The sequence below is a fragment of the Thunnus albacares genome, chromosome 9 (genome assembly GCF_914725855.1).
Source record: "Thunnus albacares chromosome 9, fThuAlb1.1, whole genome shotgun sequence".
In the NCBI taxonomy this organism is placed as follows: domain Eukaryota; kingdom Metazoa; phylum Chordata; class Actinopteri; order Scombriformes; family Scombridae; genus Thunnus; species Thunnus albacares.
In genome coordinates this window covers 11,752,956-11,766,398 of record NC_058114.1, presented here as the reverse complement: position 1 = coordinate 11,766,398, position 13,443 = coordinate 11,752,956, and the positions used below count along the sequence as shown (strand labels likewise).

The 13,443-nt window shown below is 37.7% G+C and overlaps 1 protein-coding gene across 1 annotated transcript; it reads right to left on the bottom strand.

The window, feature by feature from the left end:
• Positions 1-1,626: 1,626 nt before the first annotated feature.
• On the bottom strand, positions 1,627-13,381 carry mfsd12b (major facilitator superfamily domain containing 12b). The gene is made up of 9 exons (XM_044362658.1): positions 12,096-13,381; positions 10,516-10,726; positions 9,242-9,374; positions 8,976-9,161; positions 7,006-7,098; positions 6,802-6,894; positions 5,091-5,264; positions 3,500-3,594; positions 1,627-2,171 (listed from the first exon to the last, which is right to left on the bottom strand). Exons 1-9 carry the CDS (start codon positions 12,370-12,372, stop codon positions 2,036-2,038), a joined length of 1,398 nt encoding a protein of 465 aa, XP_044218593.1. The 5' UTR covers positions 12,373-13,381; the 3' UTR covers positions 1,627-2,035.
• Positions 13,382-13,443: the final 62 nt, after the last annotated feature.

The following is a 13,443-nucleotide window of genomic DNA, read 5'->3' as shown; positions in this document are numbered from 1 at the left end:
TGATATTGGAAAAATAAAACTGGAAAATTACCAATCGAAACCTTCCAATTTCATTGATAAATCTATGCAGATAATGTGGTTCATTAGCCTACAACTCATTGACCTAATAGAGATGCTGTTCAATGATGCACAAGAAAACTTGAAAAACTGAATTCCTTAGGTCAAACATTTAAAAGTGGGGCTTTATCAAATCTTAAAATATTTGCGTAAGTAATTCAACACTTGAACTATTTGATGATTAAGTGTTTTGCACTTGTTTAACCAAGACAATAGATGACCAACATGTTATTCCACTATTCAGTGGTTATCTCTCATTTACAATAAGTACTTGACCTTTTATTTGTTTTCACAGCTGGTCACAAGTCCCTCTTTGTTCCAGTTTGCACCGGTCATTATTTTATTCACTTTTATCTCTGTTTCAAGACAAAGTTGGAAGGTCCCTTTTTTGTGTCAGTGTTTTCAGCTACATTCCTCAGTAGCTGCAAGGATGTGTTTTTGTAAAAATGAAACCTGCTCCATTACTCTAAATAAAAAATGAAGCTGCAGAGAAAAAAACTACGTATTAACACAGAGATCCTGAATTTTGAAAGAAATAATATCAGATTAATTGATGTTCTCAGCACACAGAAGGTGACAAATCAAAGCTCAAAAGAGAAATACAAACTTTTGCCTAAACAATACTGAGTCAAGGTTGAATCTGCTACATTAGATTTTTTTTTAAAATCACTATTTCATAAGTTTCATGATCACAGGAGTCTGTCGCTCACTGATTTATGGGTTAAAAGGTCCTTGAAATGTTCATGAAATGTTTTCTCATTGCCACTGCACTGCATCAGTACAGCTTTATGGAACAGTGGTGGTGAGTGTGTGAAGACACAAGTGACCAGTCAGGTGTGACGGGTCAGGCACTGGGTGCAGGGAAGGCAGAGACTGTCATATACAGGAAGTTTAGTGAGCCATTACAACATTTAAAGACTCACAGACACAGCTACATAAGATCATCAGAGACTACAAACATGCCGCAGTGAATTAATACAATTATCAAACAAAAATCAGTTTTGTTCTCGTGTAAATCTTTGCTGTCTCTCTCTGCGCAGTTTACCCTTCAGTGTCTATATATTTTTTTGAGATTTTATATTCCCATGTGATCAAAGCAAGTAGTACAAATAATAACAGTCACGAAGGTATTACCTCTCCTTAGTCTCTCTCTCTCTGTCTCACACACACTCACATACTCACACACTCACACACTCACACACACAAAGTCAAGTTCACCAAGTTCACCCTTTTGGAGCAGTGCCATCATTGCTGCCAAGTCAACAAAAAATTTGGCTTAATTCACAGAAAAAAGCCAAAGCAAAGGGAGAAAAGAATGTTACTTTCATTTAATGTCATTTAAATTAAAATTATGAGTATGAATATCTCATATATATCTTTTATTATTCAATATTCTTATATGCAGTATTTATGAGTCCATGTGTTTGTGTAAATATTTCAATTTCTAAGAATTATCCTTGATATTTAGATCAATTCAAGGACCTTTATCTATAATCCCAAGCTTCCTTTGTGATCCGTGATTAATTGTAAGCAATTATTTGTGCGGAATAAGCTGGAATTGGAAACGTCTGATGTGAAGCTTTTCTTTTAATTCTCAGCATTAAAAGCCTACAAAACCCCTCCAGGAAAGCCAGTGTAGTTATATATTCATACACTAGATGGTGGCATGGTTTTATCTTCTGTATCATTTGTCTTGTGCAAGAACAAAAGCACTCCAAGGAAAAAGTCCCAAATCAATCAAGGTAAATTCTGTCTTTTCAAAGATTAGGGAGTATAGCGTGAACTTTGCAGAGATATGATTGGACTCTGCATCCAACTGAAATATTGACAGTGGGTTTACACAGAAAAAAGGCACCTAAACACACTTTAATAAAAAAAAAAGTAACCTATTAAGTCCCTGATATGTGAGCTTGTTTTCTGTGTGCAGGTTCCAAACAATGAAAGTCAAGAAGTGTTATTTCAAGGAAGAACTGGATTCCTAATTTTTCTGTATCTTGATTGGCTGGATGATAATTGAAAACAGGCAAATTGCTGCAGCCAAGGCCACGCCCCCAGTTACTGCCGCCATGACGTCACGATAAAACCAAACGCACGCCGGGCAGCAAGACTCTGTGCTGTGGAGGAGAAGAAAAAAAGAAAATGTTCAAGAGCTGTTTGAGATGCAAAAGGTCATCTGCGTGCAGTAAAGCTTAAGTCAGATCTTTTCTTTATTTATTTTTCTTTATTGGTGTATTTAACAGAAACAGTTGAACATTAATAAACATTGATGCACTAGAAGTTAGCAAAGATTTTTCATCTGTAGTCACGGGACAGATGGTACAAAGTCTGATACAAAAGAACATAAGATTTATGATTTATGTTATTATGTCAGAGAGATTGAGATCATTTATAAGCATGCAGAGCTCCAGCCATCCAAAGAAGTCAAATAAAATCAATATATTTCAAAGTTACTGTAATTTTAGTGCCAAACTCTCTTTTTTTGTTACTGTCGTTCCACTGCAGCTGAATTTTTACTAAAATGACTGTAACTGTGGCAGATATTCACTTTATTTGACTAACTCAGATGGCTGAAGCCTCATATTAACTTCAGATAAACTTTAAAATACATTTTCTCTCAAAAGGAACACAGTGGATTTTGTCCCTAGTCACTGTTACGCAATTGTAAGCACATTTGTGTTATGATCGTCTAATGGTCAGTATGAAAAGGTGGTTACAGTGGTTGCAGCAAGCAAAATCTGTATAAATGTTCATTTGGGCATCTGACTGTTGTTTTAAGACAGTCTTGAAAAATTGTGAACCCAAACTTTAATGTTAATAGAAATATGGACTGAATAAGACAACACTGTGCTGCATTATTAGACACTAATTGACACTAATACTAATTTAAAATAGCAAAGTAAGAAAATATGCTATTTAGTGCCATAAACTAGCCATAAGGATAATAAATGTTATTCTATATTTTTCTTTCTGTCAAAAAAAATCACATCACACATCTTTCAATACTTTCCAACTTCACTTCCCTGTCTGTAGCTCTCAACACTGACCCCATTGGTCATATATATAATGTTTAATTTTTTAAAAGGCTAAATAACTTCCTAACATAGAGGGAGTGTTGCAGTTTTTGTCAAACATTACTCAAACAGGACTAAATAATGCATTTGTTGGGGTCTACTTTCCGCCATGCAATAATGGGTGGTCTAGTGAGCATTTACAGCAGCAAAATTTGATGACATTAATAAATATATAAATATTGCCAAAGTTAGGAACTAGACAAAAATTTCTCTTGTAGTCTGACCAGGTAGAAAAAATGCCATGGAAGTGTGAAATACTATTTTATGGTCGATCTGTCTCTGCGTCTTTTCAGACAGCTTCCCTTTAACTTTCTGGGTAAAACGACCTGCAGAGGGCAATCGGGGTCGTCGTCGGTCTCAGACAGACTCACCTGCATGGTCTGATGCTCTGGATGAGGATGACCCCGACGCCATTAGCCACCTTGTCTGTGAGGCTCATCGACCCATAAACAAAGGCTCCACTTTGCTGCCAAACAGGACAAAATGTGAAAGAGGGATCAGAGATTTTACAATGTTGTAGCAAAGCACAGTTGAATGAAATCTATCTAGAAAGCCTACAAAGTTGTTCACTGTGTTTGTTTTTTTTGTGAATAAGAGACACAAGGAATCCTATGTGAGCATTTATCTAATATTTTCCTTCATCTCTTTTTCAACAGTGTGATTGAAGAAAAACAGACACGAGGAGAGGTGTGACAGCAGTGAAATGTGATGTTGTTCAAACACACTACCACCAAACCCTCCCCTTTAATTTCACAGCTGACAGCATCTTCTAACAGGACTGTGATCCAGAAGCCCGAGAACAAAGTTACTGCTTTGGTATGGAAATCTTAATATTACAGCACGCATTAACGCATTTATCAAACTGATCTTCTGTTAACCCTCTTGTGACTGAACAGCTGATTCTGATGTGACATTTAAAACAAGAAAAGCTGTTTCTGCCTTGTGATGAAGTTTCTCTGTATTTTATTTGCCTTGAAAGTCGGCAGCAGTGAGTAAAACTTGCATTAAAAAAAGATAAAACCACCTTCTGTATATTCTCTTGTACTTCTGAATGTAAGTGCATTCATTCAGTGAGTGTTTGGTGGCTGTTGGGGAAAAAACTGACCGACCACTAAAACCCATGCAAGTAAATGAGGAACAAGAGAGGGGAAATGTGAAGAAGGGAGAATAAATGTGAATTTCCAATAGCTGTAAACAAGCACATGTCGGAAAAAGGAAAAAAAAAAAAAAGAAAAATACGTCCCACTCATTTGGCACCCTAGACAACCGTCTATGTGGCCTATGCCACGTGCAGCCCCTGGTATTCACAATTATAACACAATCGTATTAGGCAATTCTTCATGGGTTGCCTGCTTCTTACATCACAGACTTTTTAAAGAATCAAATCTCAGCTCTCAGAGGTCTTCTGACCTAAAGTTGTTGACTTAAGTCCTACCTCAAAGACTAGTATATCTCTTTGTATGTTCCTAGCATGTTTTCTATATATGTGTTACTTATTCTTGCACAGCTGATTGTCTTAAAAAATGGTTCTACCCTCCTGCAGAAGGTTCAGAGCCCCCCGATGCAGGCTGAACCGCTACAAACATTTTATTCCTGTCTGTATCCAGACTCTTAACACCATGAAATGAAAGATGCCATTTGCCACAGGTTTATGTACAATAGATAAATGTGTGGGTGTGGAGGGGGACTGATGTGTCTTTTGCTGCTGGTTTGTTTTATTCTTTCATGATTGGTGGCTTCATGATGTGTGCTACTGGTTATATGTCATGTGTGTTCTTATTGCCAGTGTTGTTATTCTGTGATGTTTATTTGTTCATTTATTGTGGAGTCCAGAACTAATTTCCCCCATGGGCAGGAGAGTATATCGTGATTTTAATGATCTTGTTCAGCTCTTTGGTCAGTGTGTGTTGTTTTTTTCATGCACTTTCTAAATAAAGGGACATGACACTGCCCTCCACTTACCGTCTGCTCCCCGATGAGCGTGGCGGTCATGGACAGAGACATGACCAGGATGGTAGCTGAACCGGCTCCCAGCAGCACCGCCGCGCCGTAGATGCTCTCAGCTCCCATTTTCTTGTCCACAAACACCCAGATAGCGAAGCAAAGCACCAACAGCAGCCCAACTAAATACATCATCTGACAACAGACAAATACATCTCATTAAAATATAACATCATTCATTCAAATCAGCAATTTATTAATCACGGAACAGACATTAATTCCTCACATAAGGCAGTGTTGCCAATATTTTAGAGTTTATAAAAATGAACGTGTCCTATTAGTTGAACATATCCTGATACACTCACACTAATATCCTGGTTATGATCAGATCCAAGTCATGTTTTGTGCATGTGAAGGTCATATCTATAAAAGTGATTCCTGTTTTGATATTTTCAACTGTTGAGGAAACTTAATTGCAAGTAGAAATGACGGATATGTTGGATGTGAACGAGCGAGTGTCCTTCTGGTCAAAGAGATGACCAGAATCTTTAATAATGTTAGTCATATGTACAGGGAGATGAATAACCAGGTTTCTCATGTTCAATGTTCCTAAATATGATCGAAACCAGAAAACAAAAACAGGATACTAACGAGTATACAGCAGTGGCAGGCAAGTAGCGGCCCGTGGGCCAAATCTGGCCCTCCAACAAAAATATTTTGCCCCGTAACAAAAGCTGAAATTTTCCTTCTTATAGATGACATCAAATCTTTTACACGATGCTTTGTAAATCTACAGAAGATAATGATGTCAACACAAGGCTCATATAAATCTTAATAAGTATGACCGTGTATCTTATTAACTTACCAGATGAATAACACAGTTAAATAACAGAATTTGGCCGATCTGAGCAGAACAGATTTATGTCAGGAACAGCACTTGGAAGTCATGAAGTGGCCCACTGTTTATTGTTTGTGGATAAGTTATCAATTATATTTCTATTCTAGTGTAACACAGAGGATATGTTCATGTTTGTGAGTCAGTTTTTGCCAGATGAGTATTGACATAAGCTGCTGTCACTTTATTAGCCTTCTCTTCCTGATACCCTCAGATAAAACCTTAAAACTGTTTTCTAAACCAATTTTATTCTTGAATGAATGAATTAAAAGAAATAAAGATACAAAACACAGTAAAAACATATTAGGATGTGTTTTCAACATGCCTGTACAACATCATCCTCTTTCAGAGTAAGCAGTGCTGATTGTTGAATGTAATTACTAACCCCTGGTATACAGTATGTCAACATATCCAGAGGCAGATTTTAATCAATAAAACAAATGTGACCTAAACTGCCTCATCTCAACCAACCAACTGCTCCACTTTTCAGACATTTTTAGAATATCTAAAATGAAAAGCATACATAAAATATGTCTCAAAAATACATAGTTTGCCTTTGTAAATCTCCTATTTCCAACAGCCAGTTTTAAGGCTTCAGACACCAGCTAATGTTATTGTTTTAGTATCAGTGTTACTAGACTCACTGCTGACCCGCGTACAGGTCGACTGGCAGAGTAGAGCAGATTGTCAGTCTGCATCTGGATGTTTTTACTGCTGTAATCCATTGATGCCACTTATATGAAGTACAGAAAAATGTATCTGAATGATTCTGGAGCTTTTCCTCAGCTACTACTTCCTGTTAAGCCAAATGAATGCCATGAAAACTGAGACACTCACACTGATGCCTATGATCTTGCTGACCGGCTTCATGGCCAGAGAGCACACGAAGCCGCTGACATACATCACCAGCGGTATGGTGGCGATGAAGTTCTGAGGAGAGAGGAGGAAACTGAATATTAAACAGCTACATAGATGTTTCAACAGAAGCTATATATTTAATGACTTACACAAGATATGTGAAAACAAACTGTGTGGCTTTACCTTTGGTAACATCAGTGAGTTAGTGAGATAAACTGAGATGTAAGTCTGGGACAAGTTGACTATTAGTCTTGTGCACATGTACAGGAAAGCCACCTGGTACAAAAGTAAACAAAGAAACAAACTCAGTGTTTTTGATAGTTTTAGCAAACACATAGTATACAAATCATACTGTATATACCTTTCTGTACATATTTTTGTTGACCATTTTGAATGTATTTTATAAAAATTTTGATTTTTGAATGCATTTTCTTCCTCCAGGCAGCCATTGACTTCCACTCATTTCTATACAATATAAAAATCAGTTAGCAGACGCTTGAAAATTGCTTAAGTTGTGTAATACAACACAGTTAGAGCTGGGTGTATTTAAAATGTTTGTTGCAAGTGCCGAAATCCAAGTTTCAGTGCTGACACCAAAACAATACTTTTGCCTGTATGTCTTATATTGGGGAATAAAGACTTGTTTTACTTTAAACCTAATTTTTCTCTATTCAGTTCAAATAATCCAGACTTCTCAAATGCATCAGTAAAACAAAGCAGCCATTAAAAAATACAGAAAGTATCATTCAAAGCTGATCAAAAATAATAAGACTAAGAATTTGGGAATGTCATTAGTTTTGCAGGTATTTGGTCATAAACCAAAGTATCTGGACAAGTGCAAATTTTCACCTGATGTGTTACATAACAAGTTAAGGGATCAGTGAAATAATTAGGATAATCTGTCTGGAAATCATGAATTTGTTTACAAATTTTTGTGCCACTCCATCCAGTAGATGTTGAGATATCTCACAGAATAAGTGGTAACACTGACCTGCTGGTGGCTCTAGATAAAATGGTAAGAGATCACTTAAAGTCATTAGGATTCATCCTCTGGACACCGTGGACATACAGTAGGGTCCAAAAGCCTGAGACCTCTGTCCCATTCACTTGAGTGGGACCCTACTGTGTGTACCAAATTTTATGGCAATCTGTCCAACAGTTATTGGAACATTTCACTCAAAAACAAAAATATCAACCTCATGGTGGAACAAGTGGAAAAGTCAAGAGATCACCAAAGTCAGTGGGCTTCATGCTCTGGGGACCATGAATGTCTGTACAAAATTTCATGGTAATTCATTTGTTATATTTCAGTCTGTAGAGGTTGTTGGTAGTTGAATGACACTCATTGTTGGAGAAAAGTTATGAGGGCCAAACCATGAAACTGGAGGAAGTGGTGGACAGATTGAGCCACCAACAGACATTGCCATGCATGGGTTAATGCTGCTAACACGTCTAAAAATCTGCACAGCATTACTTCATAATGTTAATGTAATTTTAACAAAAAAAATAATACAGACTCCGTGTTCACTGTAATAAATTACACAACTCATGCAATTTTCCAGACTGTGTGTGCTAATGGATTTCCATTTCAGATGGAAATGAATGGAAGCAAAAAAGAAGCCTGGAAGAAACTAGAAAACTACTTTTAAATATCTACAATAAATTAGAGTAGTTTGCAAAATAGTTAGCTGTGATATACACTCACTGAGGGATCAATCCAATACAACAGCTTTGCCATAAAATCTACTTTTACGTAAGATTATACATTTTTAGTTTTTGTTGACATTGTCAGAAAGGTGATCATTCTACTTTATGTTTATTATTGAGGTAATAGTGAGCGGTGGTGTTGTCCTAGAGTGCATTATATTGAAAAGGGTTCCTCATATTTTGTCCACCCTCATGTGTGTCAATGAGGTGGACAAAATATTATTATTTTAATCATTTATGGCAGAGCTGTTGTACTGGATTGCATCAGATTGCACAGGAGTTCCTAATAAGTGAGTGTATATGTAAAGTGAATGTGACTCAACTGCAATAGTAAATTATATCTACAGTCAGCGTGACACTGGTAGAGAGAGCGATTCCTTGTACCAAAGAGAAGAGAAGCTTTCCGAATCAGCATGAATTCACTGCAGCAGAGATTTAGGAGTCACCTGGTAGAAGGACGGCTCCTTCAGCCAGTGCTTCCACTTGAACACAGGAGGAGGCAAAACCTCGTGCGAGGAGGATGGCGTGAGCAGCTGAGTCTCTCTCTCTGAGCCTGATGCAGCCTCTTTTGTGCCGACATGGAATATGAGGGAGAACAACGCCCCGATGCCCAGCATGATCAGGGACAGCGTCTATAGATAGAGAGTGAGCTCAGGTGAAAAATGGTGATTTCGCCAGAGCGGTTAAATGTCTCTTGCATCTCTCATCTTACCCTGAACAGAGGGATGTCCGCCGGGCCCAGGCTGTCTGAGACAGATGGGTCCACATTGTGCTGCGCCTGGAAGTGAAAGAGCAGCCAGGCCACGGCGTACACAGTGATATTGGCCACGACAGTGAACGCGTACCTACACAAGGAAGAATATAAAGTGTTCAAACAGGACTTGAGTAGCTTTAAAGTAGAGATCACATAGACTCAGTGATGTTGTACTTGCTTCTATATTCACCAGTTTATAGTTTCTGGGATTTTAGCTGCACTGGACAATATAATCAAATAAAACAACAGACAGTTACTTCTCTTTTCTCTGAAATTTTAGTTCCTCTGTTGTGTTTTTACAAAGAATTCAGCTGCTACTTCTCCCTTGTTTTTTTTTTTTAACTTTCACTGGCGTAAATAATAACTGGCGCATCTGGTTGATTCCATACACTCTTTATGTTTGAACAGTGCATTAGACAAAGTCTTGACAACTCTTTAAACATGGGAGCAAAGTTCAGGTTGCACGAAAGGAAAAAGGGCAGGCTGGAAAGGAAGCCGGATGGATGAGGAGAGCACAAACAATGGAAGAACTGACTGGATCATGGATGAAATCTGATTCAGACAAAGTAAAATATTCCAATCCAAACATTCACTGCCGTCTCAAAAAACTGTGTTTCATTATCAAGATTTTTTTTTTTTTTGCTGACACGACAGCAAGTTTGACTGAGTAAACAACCTGATTTACAAAAACATTTTTGGAAAACACCAGTTTTGCTTCCTCTATGCTCGAGAGGGCTGGATGGAAAAATGTGAAGGTCATGACCCATAACAGTGAAATTCTGCTTCAGAGATTCCTTTTAAAGGAGAAACTGCTGCTGTTAGTCAGACATTTGTCGCAGAGTTCATAACAGACACACGCAGCAAACATTTACTTGGTGCCACTGTTAGTGATGTGGATTAAAGGGAGAATATACCCCAATGTAAAAGTAAATTTTCTGATTCACAGCTGCAAATCCTGCATTCAAATGAAATCTGTTTTGAATATGAATCAGTCACTATATTCAGTGTCAGTGGACGAATTAAGGTTTGATGTCTCCTCGTGTCTCCAAATACTAACATTACAGTCAACAATCATCAGAATAATACAGAGTAGATTGTGTTTATCAAGTGATAATTATAGTACTAACATAACAGTATAATATAATAACTATTATGCTCTTTACACCAAAAGACCCCGGTTTGATGCGTGTTGGTTATGTGCGTCCAGGACGTCCTCGGTGACATCACCTCACCTGTACGCAGTGAGCTCCACCTTGGCGCTCTCGCTGGACACCAGCTCTGGGATGAGGGAGAGGTGGGAGATCTGAGTGGCCGCCCAGCCGAACTGGAAGATGATGATGAAGGGGGAGAAGTAAACGATCTGGGCCCACCGAGCGGTGTTGTCGGTGCAGGGCAGGCAGGGGTTAAAAATGAAGGGGAAAGACAGGAGAACACAGATGGTTCCTGGAAAGCAGACAAGGAACTGCTTCAGGAAAAGTCCCTTTAATCTGTCTAGAATATTATTGAGTATTTATTAAGTGCGTTGTGGTGAACCGTAGCACTTTCATAAATAATAAATCACAACATCTTGTGTTTTAACCACTTCTGCTTAGAAAAGTGCTATATAAATAATATTATTCTAAGTATTTAGTGTTTGCAGTGACTTTCAATTTGTGGTAGTATTTTTTTTATGTAAACATTTCACAACATTTCTATATCTCTTTGATATCAGAAACTAACTATGCATATTAAAAATCATTAGTGGAACGTAACTGAGTACATTTACTCGGCACTGTAATTAAGTACAAGTTTGACATAATTGTTAGTGAGTATTTCCATTTTGTGCTACTTTATACTTACACTCCGCTACATTTCAGAGGGAAATATTGTACTTTCTACTCCACTACATTTATTTCACAGCTATAGTTACAAGCTACTTTTCAGATCAATATCTTTAAAAATATGATTTACTATATATGTATTGTTATAGATTATCCAACAGTATAAGGTGTTAAAATGATCTCCACCTCACCAACAATAAATTGCTGCTTACATGAACACAATGATCAATGAATCAGTATTGATATTCAAATAATATACAGTATATGTATGATAAATATATCTCTAAATTTGGGTGTTCTTGCATAATGAGTACTTTTGTTTTTGATACTTTAGTACATTTTACTGACAATAGTTATGTACTTTTACTTAAGTAAGATTTTGAATGCAGGACTTTTGAGTATTTTTTCATTGTAGTATTGTAGTACTTCTTCCACTGTTGTTTAAAAGTCGCCTACAATCTGAGATACTTGTACTTCTCTTGAATATTTGCATTTTATGCAATTTTATTCTTTATTCTACATTTCAGAGGGAAATATTGTATTTTTTACTTATTTATTTCAGAGCTACAAGCTACTGTATCATCAAAGTACCCTGTGTTATACTGTAGATCAAACTACCCAACAGTATATGAAGTAATTTAAATGAGCTCCATCACAACCAGCTACATTAAAATGCCCCTCACACCCTCAATGCATCAATAACAATCCAATGAGAGGCTTTTCAATATTATGAGTTCTTTCACTTGGGATACTTTGTCATTCTGCTAATAATACTTCTGTACTTTTACTCAACTTTTGACGCATGACTACTAACAGAGAATCATTAATTATAGGCCTATTACTATTTTTACTTAATAATCTGAATACTCCCACTACCACTGCTCATCATGACACTAGTGTGGGAATATTTTACTTCCAAAACATCTGATAAAGACTTAAAGTATGTGACTTCAAACTTATGAAGAACTACCTTATCTCTCTCAGAAACTTACCCAATAAATGCCATGTCTTTCTCTTGCCGTGTCTCCCGCTGCCAGGCGTCCTGTCGGATTCATATCCAACCAGCGGCGTGCAGACTCCATCTGCTATTTGCCCGATGAGCAGCATCACACCTGCAGAGGTGCTCTGGAAGCCGAGCACGGAGTGCAGGTAGACCAGCAGATATGTGAACCACATAGAGGCGCACAGGTCGTTCAGAAAGTGTCCCGCTGCGTAACAAACCCGCCTGTGGACTGGTAAAGACCGATCCGCAGGCACAGACTGCTCCATGATTGATTTGACTCCTGTGATAAAACTTCCTTTATTCACAATTAGAGATCTGTCGTTTTCATTATTTACAAATACATAATGCAAATAGTTACACTAACAGACGTTGAGCAAAAACACAGTTCAACCTTGGTCTGAGCATCTCCAAAAAAATCTCCCCAATTAAATCATATAATAAACGCAAAGTAATGGATTATGCCAAGCTGGGTCCCCGCGCTGGTCAGCTGAACCGGTTTAGCTTTCAGTTAAATACTTTAATGCTCCAACATTAAAGCTTCTCTGAGCCATCAGAGACCCTTTGGATGCACTGACGACTTCACGCGTAAAAGCGCACTCGGACATCCTCGGTTTGTTTTGTCTGCGGGTTATTATACAGCGTCCAACATACAGCTCTGCAATGTACACGCCTCATGTCTACATTAGATGAATAATCAAGCTGTGGTTATGAGTGGGTTTGAGAACTCGTGGGCTACACTGTTTGTGCCCAAATTGGTTCCTCTTTTTGTTCTTCACATGGCGAGTGATTCAAGCACGGAACCCACTTTTGTCCCCCAGAATATCTCCTTCTCCTTCATAACTTAAAATCATTTAAAAGCTAAAATATCAATGCCATTAAAAGCTTAACAGATTTGATGTCTCCATATCAGATGGGTGAATAATATCGTAATTGACACTGGATTCACATTATGAGATTCAGTACCTCTTATGTTTGTATGGTCGACGCACTTTGAGGCCGCTTGTTGTAAACTTCAAGTGAAAAAAAATAACCCAAACTTCCCTTTTACCAGTTCATGACATATGTTGTGGTTTCACATGCTCATCATTCACATCACACAATGGTGATATCACAGCCAGTCATGTCTTGTGTAATAGGTCAATGTAACGTCAAGTTTATACACAATTGAGTCATGACAGTGAGGGAGCTCAAGTGGGTCTTTTAAAGGACAGGTTCACAATTTTTCCAAGTCTGTCCTAAAACAATAGTAACACGTTTTTCTTGCTGTAATCATTCCTCTTCTTCATATTAGAAGATCCCTTCATAATGAACTTTCAATAGAAGTGATGGGGGATAAA